Genomic DNA, 15,556 nt, shown 5'->3' on the forward strand with positions numbered 1-15,556 from the left:
CTAATGCGGTTTACCGATCCGATAAGCTGAGAAAATAAAACCGCTAGCTTCTTGATGAGAAATTGCGCACCAAGGCATCCAGGCAGGCGGTGATCGACGGCGGCTGTGGTGTGGCGATGAGTTTCCATGTTTGGATGCAAAGGCGAATTTTTTCTTCTTCATCATAAAAGTGACATTTGTATGCATTGATAGAAATTTATACAGAAGAAAGATTTGCATGGCAGAGTTTTTCGTATGTGAGGAGGTTGAAAGGCTAAGTGCGGCTAAGTATGTTGTTGCATAATTTTTACTTTCATTCATCATAAATTACTCATCTGTTTGGTATGGTTTTAGGTAATTTCGTAACTGAACAACTGTTTCTGAAATCTCATTTATTTATTTAATATTAAAACTTAATACACATGTGTCGGTAGAACGCATATTATTTTTATTTCAATTTCTTATATATGCGTTTTTTTAAAAGCATTTAACTATTATCAAATTCAATTATTTTGAGTTTCGCGCCCTCGTTATTGTTACTCAACAGTAATATATCGAACAGCTTTCATTTATTGATTCCCGCCCTAAAATAGTACAAACGATAAATCATTCACAATGATTTCCGTAATGAAAGTTTTATGAATTATGTTTGAACGTACTCTAATCGGTAGCTTTAAATTTCGCGATATGGTTTCCGAACTTGTACAGCATATTCCGTAATATAGAATATCATCATCAGAGCGCAGTAAAGAGTATTAATTCGAATGATTCGAGTAGAAATTATTGAAATCACCAGAATTTCGTTTTTGAAATACTGACTAGAAATTTTAGGTATTACCGTTACTACATCCGGACACGAAATTTGTCTATCTTGACTTGACAGATTTTCCCAGGCGATTTATGTGGAGGCATTTGTGCTGCTGTCCAACAGATTCTAAGAATCCATTCAACTCGGGCTCCATGCATAACACTCTTTCAATAACGTGGAAGGGCATAGAAAACAGTATTTCACGTAGAGTAATGCTATGGCAATCACTGCGAAAACCGAGCATTCAACCAAAGGTCGATATACTAAAGGGTGATTTTTTACTGGTATCTTTTTGGCAAACATTGTTTTCGACACCTCACCCGTGAATCGTGTCTTGTGTCATTGTCAAACTAGTCACTGTTTGGTGTTCTTCAAACATTTAATTATATTGATCGTTCTATCGATTCCAATGAAGGTTTCATCAATTTTCTCAATTTTTTGTGTTTTCAAATTCTATATCTCTCTTATAAAATCACCTTTTATTATATTGTTTGAATCCCGTCGTTGGAACTTTCATCAATTGTGAAAGGAAATATTACCTTAAGATAAAAAAAAGAAGGGGAATTTTCATTTTAAAACTCCCGCGCTTGTCCAATCGGTAAACTTTTATTCTCTCAACGTTGGCAACACTTTTTTACACATTCTGTCAAATTTTGACGCATATCGCACGATTAGTTTTTGTTTAGCGTCTATACAAAGAAGTTGAAAAATTTTCGGGTGGCGATTTTTATAATGCATGAAAATTTAGAACAACGTGCGTGCATCAAATGGATTTGCAAATGGATTTAATGTTAGAAAAGGCCTTTGGTGAATCGTGTCTAGGAAAAACACAGGCATACGAGTGGTATAAACGCTTCAAAGGTGGTCGTACAAGCTTGGATCATGATGAGATCCCAGGCCGCCCAACAACATCTGTTACTGAAGAAAACATTGAATCGGCGAAGCAAATCGTGTTGCAAAATCGTTCTGTACCGATTAGAGAGATTGATATGTTTTTGGGCATCTCTTATGGATCAGCCGAACACATTTTAACTGATGTTTTGGGTTTGAAACGCGTCACTTCTCGGCTGGTGCCAAAAAAGCTGAATTTCATTCAAAAAACAGCGTCGTGTTGATGTGGCCAAAGAGATGATTTCCAACGCAGATAGTGACCCCACATTCATCGAATGCATCATAACTGGTGATGAGAATAAAAGTTTACCGATTGGACAAGCGCGGGAATTTTAAAATGAAAATTCCGGTTCTTTTTTTATCATAAGATACATCACTAAAATATTAGGTTTTTATGTATACAATTTATGTCATTATTGCTCATATGCTTTTCTGATTTACAACAGAATCGAGACTTAAAATTAGTGAAGCAAAAGGTTGCGATCATGCGTTTTACGAGGATATTGATCGTTGATGAATAAAGATTATATAAGTGGTCTCAGGAGACTTCCTTGGAAAACGTTAGTTGCCATTTCGAGTGAATTTTAGTATACGGTATTAATTTTAGTGGAATTGTCTACCGATAGTATACTATATCTAGAAATCTATTTCGAAATTCGGTGCAACGACATAGAAAAATGAACACCTGAACACTTTTTACATAACCTTCAATCCCAGGAAAGAATTAGAAGCTTTACCAAGATCATCATACCGAACGATTCTCAACTTTATGTTGGCAGAAGTTAACTTGACTTGAAGTAAAATTAAACGTAGGCGTAATCAAACTTTCATATGCAGGGTAGCTTAATTGGCAAAACAATTTCTCCGGTTGAAAGCTAGCTACTGGTTCGAGCCCTGTCTCTGCGGTAACATTTTCGCGGTTTTCATTACATAGTTGCATTCGTTTGTCATTTTTCTAATCTATTTTCCTCGTTAGATACTGATCAAATTTATCATAGGTATTACAAGATTATAACATTTAATTTCTATATTGATGCAGATAGCTATCGGTTGATCTTCGCAACGTAAAGATAACGAAACTTTCTGTTGGCTTGAATATTGAAACATAATTAAAACAAGAATAGTTAATTTCTTTTTTTTAATTTTTAATGGAGACGCATAAAAAACACTTAATTTAAAATCAAATTGAATTTCACTCGTCATTCTACAATGTTTACATCGTATCAGGTTTGTAATTTCAAATACTATGCTGCTTTTTTTATTTTCTATGAAGAAGCATTCTGGATTTATTCAATGTTTACTGTGCTGTTGGTGACTAAGTTTTAACTAGGGTAAGCGCTCCCTATTTCATCTCAGCTCCAATTTCCATCTCATTCCTTCACCTCATAACTTTGAACATTAATCATATCTTTAAACGTACCTGAACAAAACTGTGGAACGTTTTAAAACATTTATTCTAGGTTTTGCCACACTTTCCAATTGAAAAAAATAGTTAAAAAACCTTCAACGATCGCTTTTTTCATTTAAAATAAACTCACTTTTCGATTTAGGAACCACTTTCCTCTGAAGTTTGACAATTCATCATGTTTACAATTCATGAATATTTACTAATCGATTCGTCTCAAAACATGATCACTATTTTACATAATTACACCACTATTCAGTGTTGGATTACTTCATAGTTAGTAATGTTCACTTTCCACTTGTTTATTCAATTAGTTTAATTATATCATATAGAAAACCTTTGCCACGTTCTTTTCGATCCATTGAGCCTGATTATTCCGCTTCTTTATTTATTTATTTAGGAGCAAAAGATTAGATTTTCGTTCTCCTTCTCCACCAGGCATAAAACCTTCTCATCTTTTGTATCAACAGATTACATTTGTCCAAATGATACAAAATCAAATTTTAAATTACCCTTATTTAAGCTACAAAGCTAACTAACAACTACTCATATTGACTTATTATCTTTAAAAAATTGGCGAAAATAGATTCGGAGAAGATGGTGTTTGATGGTGTTACGAGATAAAATGAAATCAAATTAATCAGAGCAAATATTCAATACGCGAAACATACTGGAAAATGGTTAATTGAATCCATAGTTAGTTCTAGCACGAGGAATTATGAGAAAGGGATTAAAGACTGTCCCAGAAAGTATAGACGCACTATGATTTCGCTTTAAATAATTCACAAGTGTTAGACATTCAAATTTTATTCGATATACTGATAATATTAGACTACAACAACAGAATATTATTCTCAACATTTGCTACTTAGCCATTGTAGACTAGCTGGCGCACCTTCTTGCGAACGTTTCTCATTAAATTCCGTACAGACTTCTTGGCGACAAGTTTTGACACTTTTTCCCAATCTTTTTCGATCTGTTGAATGGTTTCGGCTGCCGAGACATGTTTCCCAAAATTCCTCAATTGGTCGAGGTTGTGGGCAAGTTGGTGGATCATGTCTTTTGGGACGAAAGTGACATTTTTGGTAGTATACCATTCTACCGTAGATTTCGAGTAGTGGCAAGAAGCAAGATCCTTGTGGCTTCGAATCATGGGTAGAAGTCGTTTTTGTAAACATTCCTTGATGTATATTTCGCTGTTGATTGAAGCAGTGGTGATGAAGGGTTTCGGAATCTTACCGCAGCTACAAATTGCTTGCCAGACTATAGTTTTCTTACCAAATTTTTCGGCTTCAATCGATGTCTCGGACCATAGTTAATTCTCGTATAATATTGTGGTCCCGGCAAGGATTTGTAATCGAGTTTCACGTAGGTTTCGTCGTCTATGTTATGATTATGCACTTCAAATTTCCAGCAAGAATCGTATTGTACAGCTTTCGAACCCTCGGCCTGATCGATGCTTTTTGTTTCGGACTACGTTTTGGTATTCGTTTTTCTTATAGGTTCGAAGATTCAAACGTTCTTTAGCACGAAGAACATTTGACTTCGAAGTGCCCACTTTTTTGGCCACATCTAGAACTGAAATCTCCTACTTTTACTCGAACGCCTTCAGTATACGTTTATACAACTGAGGGTTAGCAGGATCTTTTTTTCGATCCGTTTTCGGTTTATCCTCAAAGGTGTTATCCTCACCGAACTTCCTGATTGCATTTCGCACGGCTTTTTCACGTACTTCTTCCATTTTTGCTATCTTTCTCAGTGACAGTCCGCGTTCTGTGCACCATTTGTACACAATTTTTCGATGTTAATTCGCTGAAAGTCCACGCATTTCGAAACAAACTAATGAAAACGAATAAACCACTGCACAAGTGGTTAGAGAAGAGTGTAAACAACAGGACGCAGCCATAAAAATTGACAGATTTTGAACCATTGCGATATGGCAGCGGTTTTTGTTTGCGTTCATACATTCTGGGACAGTTTTTAAACCGCAAATTACGCCGATGAATGTCAAAACTTAGCAGTTGTAGGAAATCTGCAGAATAAAATTCGAGATTGGATCAAGTCCGCAACGAAAACAGCTTTTAGTGTATCTCGGCGGACGTAGCTTTCGTAGCTTGTAAAATTCATCGAATCCCTCCAGGGCAGGCGACGCAAAGCAAAACGAATGAACTTGCGTTGAACAGTTTCAATGCGCAGCTTATCAGTTTGGTAATATGGTGCCAAAATAACAACAGCATATTCCAGTATAGAGCCAACTAGAGTGCAACATAACTATCTCAAGCAGTATAGTTTATTGAAATTTTTTGAAATGCTAAAGATGAAATTTAGCATCTTGAATGCTTTAGAGGGGGTATAATCTTTGTGATCTTTGAAACTAAGTTTTGAATACAATAACACTCCTAGATCCACGATCGATGTCTCCCGTTTTAGTACCGCTTGCGAAATAGTTTAATCATACGTGATCGTGGTTAGTTTACGAGAGAAGGAAGCACCAGTATGAAGGATTGCTTCATATTTGCAATTACAATTTGATGGTTAATCTTGTCCAATGCTGCAGGGAAATCCGTATAGATGGCATCAACTTCCGCTTACAATGATTGAATGATACATGATGTATATGAAACAAGATTCGTGGAAGTAGACCATTTAGGCATGAAACCGTGTTGAGTATCAGATATGTAACTGGAGCAGTTGTGAGTTATGAAGTACAGTACTATTATTTCATATAGTTTAGAAACTGAACATAATGTGGCAATTCCTCGATAGTTTGCAATGAGGGATCTATCGCGTTTCTTATAAACGAGAAAAATGGTAGTTTTTTTTTCCAAGGTTCGGGAAAACATCCAAGTTGGAGAGATAGGTTGAACAGCTTTGTCAAAAGTACAAGGAGACTTCTGCAGCATTTCTTCAACACTAATGACGGAATACCATCAGGGCCGGAACTGAATGATGATTTCAATTCCAAAAATGTATTGTTAACTATGGTAGTCGTAATCGTTGGATATTGACCAATCGATGTACGGAGAAAAACATTGCTGGTAGCCAAGAGAATATCCTGCTTAAGCAAAGTTTCCTCGGAGAAAATTCTGCTAAAGTAGTTGCGGAATAGATTGCAAACACGCAACATATTCGTGCCAGCTTCAGTCTATGTCCATAAATTATTACCAATCTAAGCCGAATATTCACCGGATCTGCATAAGCATTTCCAAAGACGCTTCCGACATGTACTCGTGTTTACCTATTTTGGTCTAGAGTCGACAGATGAAGCATTCAGCGGTATCTGTGGAATCTTGTCCAAAACATGTCGTGTACTTTGACTTATTATCAAAAAATATTGCAGTCTGGAAGGTAGTGATAGTCGCATATGCAAATTGTGGACCTCGTCCAATAACCTATTAAACATAATAATGTTTAACCGTACCCGACCCGAACCCGAATTTGTTGTTTGTTATTCCATACCAATCGAATTCGCTTTTGAAACCATCTCTACTGGAAGAATTCCTATTGTTAAAAGAATAGTGATCTTATTCGCTTCTGTCCAGCAAATTATTTATGGTTAAAGTAATCCCTCCGTATGTTTTCGATGAAAATTGTCAAATGGGTCACTTCACCGAACGCCAAATCGCGAGATCAGCTCAAAGTAGGATGGAACATCAAAATACACGCGAAAACCTTCTGACTACACTTGAGGTTCTCTGCTAAATATTTTTATAATCATCAAGCAATTCTGTCTGTTCGTTTCAATAAAACTAGTTTTATGAGCTATTCAAACGCGGTAGGATACCAACAATCAATAAATGAAGCAAAACGAAAACCTATTGTATAACCATAAACTGCAATAATACTGCTACTGTTCATAATCCAATTGCTGCGTATGGGTTTCAGACACGATCGTATTCCTATATTATCGTTACCTTGTTCCCACATGAGCTGTATTGCTCGCAGCGATGCTGATCTGCGGTTGTTTAAACGACTCAATTTTTCACAGTGAATTAGAGCCGGTTTCTCATCAAATCGTAACGCAGTTTGATACGGCTTTCCACACTCGTTATCCGTGCAGTTTTGAAATCGTTTGGTGTGGTGTAATGCGGCAGAGCTTAACTGGAGTAGCAATCTGTAATAGTCGCTGGAGACACGGGAGAATAGGTGGGTCGTTTCAGTTGTAATTGGTACCAACTGAATGCGAGAGGAGGTAATTTCTTAACCCCTTTTGTTAACAAGTGAACGGGCTTTCTGGAAATGATGAGTCGTTTACGAAAAAGAACGGGATGAATGAGAATCAGGTTAACAATTTCTCCCGCTACTGTGTGAAAACTGCCTTGTAATTTAAAAAGCCGGAATCGGTTTGTCGATTTAATTATTAGTCATTGGCACTAGTTGAGTAAAAGGTGCTACGTCGATCCGTTTGCTGGGGGAAACTTGGGTCGACTATTTGCCATTTTGGGTCAAATGCCTGTGATAATTCTTACTCTAATGATGGTCATTGTTTATTATTTTTTACCGGAATCATTCGACTAATTATATTTCTTTTCTTCTTTGCAGCATCACGATGTCCCTACCGGGACTACCCCCACTGCCAAAAAGTCTTAGTGGTTTCGATCTAGCCGGTCAGCAACTTTTATCTCACCAGCAGCATCATCAGCAGCAGCAACAGCAGCATCAGCATCATCACGTTGCTCAGCACCAGTCATCTCAAACACAGCAACAACAACAATACCATCATCATCATCCTCAGCACACACCTTCGCAGCAGTTGTTGTCTCACCAGCAGCTGCCACCATCGCTGAATCACCATCCCACGAATCCGTTTATCCCGATGGGAGTAAATCTGCAGAGCGTTAGTATGGCATCACTCGTATCTCAGCGCGGTCAGTCACCGATTAGCACCATTAGCAGTTCCAGCAGTATACCGGTCACTCCCAACAGTGGTTCTGGCGGCGGCGGAGGAGGAGGTGTGAGCGTTAGGAAACCAACAACGCTTGATACTCAACTGGCTGTCTTGCGAAGAGAAATGGTAAGTAAAATTATTTGCTTTGTTGGCCGGGTATGTGGGATTTCGTAGCGATTATCTCCGTATCCACGATGATTTAGTTACTTGTCACGCTTTTTCTTACTCCGAAGCAATAGTGACCTATTTTAAAATCAAAAACATTTCTCGCCCTGCTGGAAAATCAAGTTTGTTGTATGGGCATAGACCGTCGTCCGTTCACTTATTTATGCTGTCCCATTCAAGGGACGCTCACATGTCATTACCGAACGGAAATTGAAGAGGCTTGAATGCGTGATCGAACAACTGAGTGTTTGAGTAAGAGAGAGAGAAACAGAGAAAGAGTAGTGAAAGAGGCGATTTAAACAGCAACCCCGTGACCTCTAAATTTGACGAGCACAAAAAGGAGATGCGAAATTGACCCCTACCGCAGCATCACCGGCGTAACTGGCCGCACCTCTCGGGCAATTTCCATCGGCTAGGGTCCCGCCCGCACCGGTAGTGGATAATTGAAACTCAAGCGAAATTAAAAATTCAACACTTTTTACGCTCGGTTTGTTCAATGGCTGAATGGATGGATGAATAGATGCATTCGATGGTCATCAGCACTATGCGCGCCGGCTGTGGACCTCGCTTGTAGGTCAGCGCGTCTCTATGCGCGAAAGTAGTGGCAAGGTCTCACCAAGTCGGTCCCCCAAGTCCACGGAGGCAAGAGCTCTAGCAGCAGAGAAGATCATTATTTATGTCAGATAAAAAGTGAAGTGGCATCAGACGTTCGCAGGAAAGTTGATTGCGATTTTTGTTTTGCTTTCTTTCTGCGGTTAGAGCTTTCTATGATCAGCAGTAAAGCATAGCAAATGCCGCATCTTGATTGTTGATGTGACGTTGATTGCCGCAGTGCCAAAGCTGCGAGTGTATATGTCATTTTTGCAAAGATTATTTCGTTTAATGGTTTGGATCCAGTTTTAGTTGGCGTCAGTAAATTCGAGTTCCGTTCAGGATTTCATTGTCAATTGTTATTCAGCAAGCAACATGTCATTCCAAATTTGTGGAGTGTTCTGAATTTGCTCATTTGTTTTCCAATGGACGTAGGTGCCATTCAATTAATTCTGTCTGTTTTATTTTTGGAACACTTATTTTCCTATCCGATTTTGGTTCTTGGAATGCAATCATTTCGATCTTATACAAACGCCTCTCAGTGTTCTTTTCAGAAGTTTCCCCCCGTTTGTGTGGCGATCAGGAAAAAAACGCGAACCGTTTAAGTTGAACACACCACATCTCGACACGTATGACTCATCTTCGTAAAACGATTCGATCTTCAGGCATACACGCGCCAAGTTGTTGAGCAAACATAAAAAAACGTGAAGGATTGACGAACGAAACAAAAGAGATTCGAGTTGGTAGCAAAACTTTCGAAACGCTTAATTCATTTACTGTGGTCATATTCCTATGCTGAACAGTTCTGATTTTTGAACAAAAAAAAAGAAAAGAATCGTGTATTGTCCAATTTCGCATTACTACGGTACCTGGAAACTACTGGAAATCTACCTTGGGTAACAGGTTCTGAATGATTGAATGAGTCATACTATCCGACCTGTTCCTATCTGATATTAACGAAAGTTTGTTACTCGTTTCTCACTCATTGGGTTTATCTGTACCAGGACGGGAGTGAATCATCTTGGGAGCACAGATATTTACTGTGCGAAGGAACGATATTGCTTAGTTATCTACCTAAGTTTGTGGATGCTTATGAGAGAATTTACCTAGCTTTATTTATTTATTTATGTCAACTTTCATATAAGATATGTTTTGTAGTAAGAAAAATTTTCAAATTCTATTTTCGTTTAATTTTTTACTACTAACGAACCCAAGCCTGCATTCGTACTGACCAGGCACCACATACATGACTTTTTGCTTCAGTTTAAAGCTATTTGTAATTTTTGTCCTAGATCTAAAATATGACTAATGCACAATGATAATGCGCATAATTGTGGTCAATTTTAGTTTAACATTTCCTTGTCTATATTGCAACTTAAGTTTCTAACAACTAATTTCGGTGCTTTCGCAATCAAAAACTCGCAACGAGTAAAACTGATGTGAGTTTGAATAGCCTAAATTAACAATACCATCAAATAAATATAATGTTTAAACCAGTTGTGAATATTTCCTACCTTTTTTGAATCGATTTTGAAACACCTTTTGCCTTATTATTCCGGAAATCGGGAGTCGAAATTGAACAAAATTTGACGGCAGTCCATGGGACCATTTCGTTTGAATCTAAAATATTGAGAATTGCTACTGAATCATCGATGTGAGTTCCATTTTGATGTTCTTTACTGCTACGTCCGGTGCTTGTTAAATCGATAAACTGGGACTACTAGAGCAGAAATGATTTTGTCTGACCATTAAATGTCAGGACCTACAAATTGGAGTAATTAAAAGAACAGTTTTAAAGATTTCGTAGATTTTTTGCGGTGTCTAATATTACGTTTTGGATTTTAAACATTTAACCTTCGGGAACGGATGTTGGATTCGTATAAAATTTGTTAACAATTTTTAGTATCAGAAGACCTTTCATTTGATTCCAAGTTTGTGAAAATCAGTCATCTTTTGGCAAAATTAGAGCGAGCTGTATTTTGAAGGTTTTTTCGGCTACAGGTGGAAACTCTGAATCGGTATAAGTAAGTTTATGGTTAAAGATCTTCAAAATGTGATGTACCAGAATCACGAACACGCACGATTACGTTATAACGCAAATCACGGTTTGATATAGCTATTATTGTTGCATAAGAGAGCAATCTAACATTCGTCAGTAGCGTGTACTCTTACTCTTTCAGTTGTAGGCCACGGTCGGATGTATATAGGAGTCTCCACTCCACTTGATCGATTCATTGGATCATTTTCGAGGACCATTTTAAGCGGGATGTTCTCAGATATTCTAGCAACTTGCCCGGCCCACCGTAACCGTCCGACCTTGATCGTTTGGACGAGGGTTGGTCCTCCCAGCAACTTGCAGTTAATGGTTCATTCGCCGTCTATACGTACCATCTTCAGTCCGCTTTTCACCATAGACGGTTCGCAACACCTTCCGTTCGAAAACACTCAGTGCACGTTGATTCTCCACAAGTATTGTCTAGGACTCATGCCCGTAGATGATCACAGGTCTAATCAGAGTTTTGTAGATAGATAACTTCGTACGACGGCAAATTTTGCTCGATCGAATCGTCCTATGTCCAAAGTTTGTTTTATGTGGAATTTATTCATGCGAATTCGGGTTTTTGAAGTAATACGGTAAGCAGGGTGGCAAGTGACCGGGAAAATCGGAAAAAGCGAAAAAAATCAGGAAATTGGATTCATCGGGAGAAACCGGGAAAAAACCGAGAAATATATTGCAAAACCGGGAAGAATATTACTAGCTGAAATCTGAGTAACGGTTTTAGCATCATTGTTATTCAATGATATAATATAATTTTCAGGCCAACGGCTTTTTCTAATTTTAGTTGACGACAAACATGAATCTAGGGTAGTATCATTAGGTAATGTCGTATTGGGGTTTAAATAGTCGATTCTCGAAAATCCAACTTACAGCTGACAATCGCAAGTGGTCGGTGAACTGAATATAGCGTGAGGCTTCCAGATAACTTTGGTAAATATCTATGCTGGTCGCATCCTACGGTCCGTGTGGGTCCGCGGGAAACACCCCCAGGCTACGAAGACCCGGCGGGTGGCCCGCATGCTGGTCATCGATTGGAGCGGTCTTCCATGGGGGTTGATGGTTATGTTACGGAAGAGAATGAAAGAGACAGAGGAGTAAATATTGTAAAAAATCGTGGTAAAAAGGGGGTATGGGAACGAAATGCCTAGAAAACGACAGAGATCTAATTAGTTGACAACGAGGTGGTGAAGAGACGGGGGAAGGGAAAACAGAAAAGTTAGTGACAAAAGATCTATTTAGTCCCAATGAAGATGGTGAACAGGACGACAGACCGAGAGAATCGGGCGGATCTTAGTGTCGAACCAGTAGTTGGAGATTGTTCTTAGCCATAATTGAAATGTCGTCGAGGAATGGGAGGAACTTTCTCTGCAAGATATAATAGATTACACTTGTATATGAATGTGTTCAAAGAATTGGTATATGAGAAGCATGTCTGAACTATCCCGACTCGCCAACACATCCCGAACCGGAACCTCAGGTGGTCTACCTCGGGCCCTAAGGGATTCCAGTAGCGTCGACCTGGCGTCGCGATACTCTATGCACGACCACACGACATGAATGCCTCCGCTTGATTTTTATTAAGTTTGAAAACAAGTAACACTTGAAAAATTGTTCACAAAGTTTGATAATGATTGCCCTAATTTCATCACAATTTGTCTCAGTAATATCATCTTGAGACTCATATTTGTGTGAGATATTGATTTCAATAGGACTCACAAAATTGTTTCTTATTGATTCATTTTTAACATTAGGTATACCAGAAAATAATAAAAACAGTCATGTGTGCTCAGTACAAACCGGTTACTTGTAACCAAAGTCCCTAGATGACTAAAACAAGGACTGTATTTTTCTTATATGCACTTCTAATAATGAATGTTTCCTTTTCATATATCGAGATAGACGAAAAATACTTCAATCTTCAACTAGCGGGCATATAATAATGTTTTTTTTTGACATGAGATTTCTGTTAAGAGTTTGAATTAAAAGAATATTTAAAATAAAACTCAACAGAGGCCTATTTGAAAAACCAAGAAAATTTAATCTCGCAAACTGAGAAAAAACCGGAAAATCGGCAGTCCATTTGCCACCCTGGGTAAATAATGTTGCCCCCATGAAAAACTCTTCAGCGCAGGGATAAAAAAACGCAGTTCGCGTATGTAAAATCCGTTCATGACTTTTATTCAATGATGACTTTTCTACATAGAATGTAATCAAAAACACATCAGTCATTAAATAAGAAAAAATATGATCTGCTTTTGTGTGCGGTATTAGATAATTTGGTTGATTCCTGCGATCGAATGAATGCATTAGTTAAATGACCTGTTTTATTTTTTATCAATATTAACGTTTTGCAGAAAATTACTACTCAATTAGTTGTGCGTTCGCTGTATGGTATGCAGTGTTGGTGATTGCCCAAAATTTGACAGAAGCTGCTCGATTTTTATCTATATTGTATACAACATTTTCAATGCGGTAGAAGGTGCTACAAGAACTCGAGTCTCTCAATGTATGAACCGTGAGAGAATTTTTCTACATTTCTTCGCACCACTTCATGCTCTGAGCATTTCACGGCCCTTAAAAAAATTACAGTCTGATTGGTGCTGTGTGGAATTTATCAAGAGAGAATCGCAAGTTGACAATTATCGCAGATGATTCTCATACTAGGTTGCAATATTTCAAAACCCTTGTGTGGAGCATTCACATACATTTTAATAGACATAACTTATACAAAGGTTATATGCACATGGTTAGAATAAGCGGCAATAGTAACATGATTCTATCGCAATTATCCACTGCCCATACAGAATCGGATCGCGAAACTAGAATAAGCGACCGTTTGTTGCTTCAGAGAGAATCTCCACAGCAGCGAGCTAACCTTTGATTCTCAGACAGGTCATCGAGAGAAATTCGCTCTCGCATTGGTGTCTATTCTATGTTAAATGAACCATATCGGTTTTTTGTTGCTGCGATGATATCCGTCTCTCTTTGATGGCACTGATTGAACCGTGTGAAGAGTTCTTTGATACGATAAAAGCCATCCTTGATGGTATGTAGTGTCATCTTGTTAGGTCCGGGGGCTCCCAGGTCTCTTTTAAGTATCTCCGGTAACACAAAGTACGACAACATGCAACTATAACGATCACCGTTTAAGGGTCTCACCAGATGTGAAGATAGTCGGACCAAAAAACTTTTGAAACATTTCAGCGTCGTAGACAGGTGTTTGAAATCTGCTTCATACTAGTGTTACTCTAAAAATCATGCTTAGCTATCAGTACCTGAAGTAATAAAGAAAAATTTACGTAGACCAAGGGGCCCATTCATTCTCTTTCTGAGGACGTGGAGGAGGTTAAAGTTCCTCATTTTCGTCTATGGATTGATCCATTATGGCCGATCCACTATCATTCCGGTTATGGCATCGGTTCTGCTTGTCATCGTTCAAGTGGGATACGTAGCCTAGCTCGCCTTGTTTTGAATGTATGTAAACCAGAAGCCTTCATCCTCGCATCAAAGTAGCATTTTCTAAGAATATGTTTTTGTAAAACGAATTAAATGGCAGATAGCATTTTTATACAACGTGTACACTCAAGAAATTCAATACGATTTATTATTTTGCTACCGAAAAAAATACTACTTTCAATTGTGGTTTTCTTTCATATCACCCAACATATCATCAGATTCTTCAGACTTTTTCACTTCGTTTAATAACCTACAAAAAAGAGGCTTCATCACAGCGATCAAATCTGCATTACGCTGTTATCGTGACCATAATCTAACAAACGTGTAATGGAAAATGCTCACACGTCGCTCTGTCGGCACTAGAAATCGATTCGTCATGCTCGGAAGTAGGCATCTTGTATGATAATGCGGAAAGGCCTTCTGCTGCTGCTGCTGCTGATGCTGATGCTACTGTTGTTGTTGTTGTTGCTATTGAATGTAATTTTGTACGGGAGATTAAACGTAATCATCAGCAGTCCGATCAGAGGCGTGGCTCATTAAACACGCACGAAAAGCACATTGGGTTTCAGGGCCTAGACTGATCGGATGAAGAGAGAAGTAAAAGACCAAATCGTGAAACGCTGAAGTGCAGATTTTCCCTTGTACTCAGAAGCAGATGTTGTTCTTGTTCGAAACGATGGGTGAATCTTTCTTAACTGTAGATTCCATTCGGTTGAAGTTGATTGAGAAATTATACAGTTTAGCCAACGTCAGAATTTGAAATTCGATTCCAGCAAACCTCGTTTGTTTGATGGTCGGGTTGCCGATCAGAATGGAACCAATCTATGCTAATCTGTTTCGCCCACGGTTAGGATGCTGCTAGCGTGCAGCCGAGGTGGAATGTTCAGGTAGCTATAATTCTAATTAAATTTAATTCAATCAATTCATAATTCGAAACTCGATCGCACCTGTTTTGCGTGGTTCGTTTTGTTATTTATGTCTGCTTGGTTCATTCGCCCTAGCGGATTGAGTCGGTTCAAATTCGTCGACTATTTGATTAACGGATTTTCCACGTTCTCCGCCTTTAATACACAAACTCGAATACCCAGGGGTTGCACTTTGCACTTTCACTAGCTAAATACTATTATTGATGGTAAAGCTATACATATCTTGAAGGACGCTCAGTTGACTGTCGGACAACTACTGGATGCTAGTGCTAACACTAAAGTAAACAGGTCTCCTCGTATGCACTACTAAGTAGCCGAACTTGACCGTTCAGTTTTCACTACTTATATTCCACTACGACCGAATGCGTTGGTTCCGCACACCGAACCA

General features: G+C 38.4%; 1 protein-coding gene across 1 annotated transcript in view; it reads left to right on the forward strand.

The window, feature by feature from the left end:
* LOC131431416 (homeobox protein 5-like) overlaps positions 1 to 15,556 on the forward strand; it is a 105,833-nt gene that overhangs the window by 20,894 nt on the left and 69,383 nt on the right. The window contains exon 2 of the mRNA XM_058597112.1: positions 7,626 to 8,097. Within this exon, the coding sequence (XP_058453095.1) occupies positions 7,626 to 8,097 (472 nt within the window). The remainder of the gene's footprint in view (positions 1 to 7,625; positions 8,098 to 15,556) is intronic.

The sequence above is a fragment of the Malaya genurostris genome, chromosome 2 (assembly GCF_030247185.1).
Source record: "Malaya genurostris strain Urasoe2022 chromosome 2, Malgen_1.1, whole genome shotgun sequence".
Classification (NCBI taxonomy): Eukaryota; Metazoa; Arthropoda; class Insecta; order Diptera; family Culicidae; genus Malaya; species Malaya genurostris.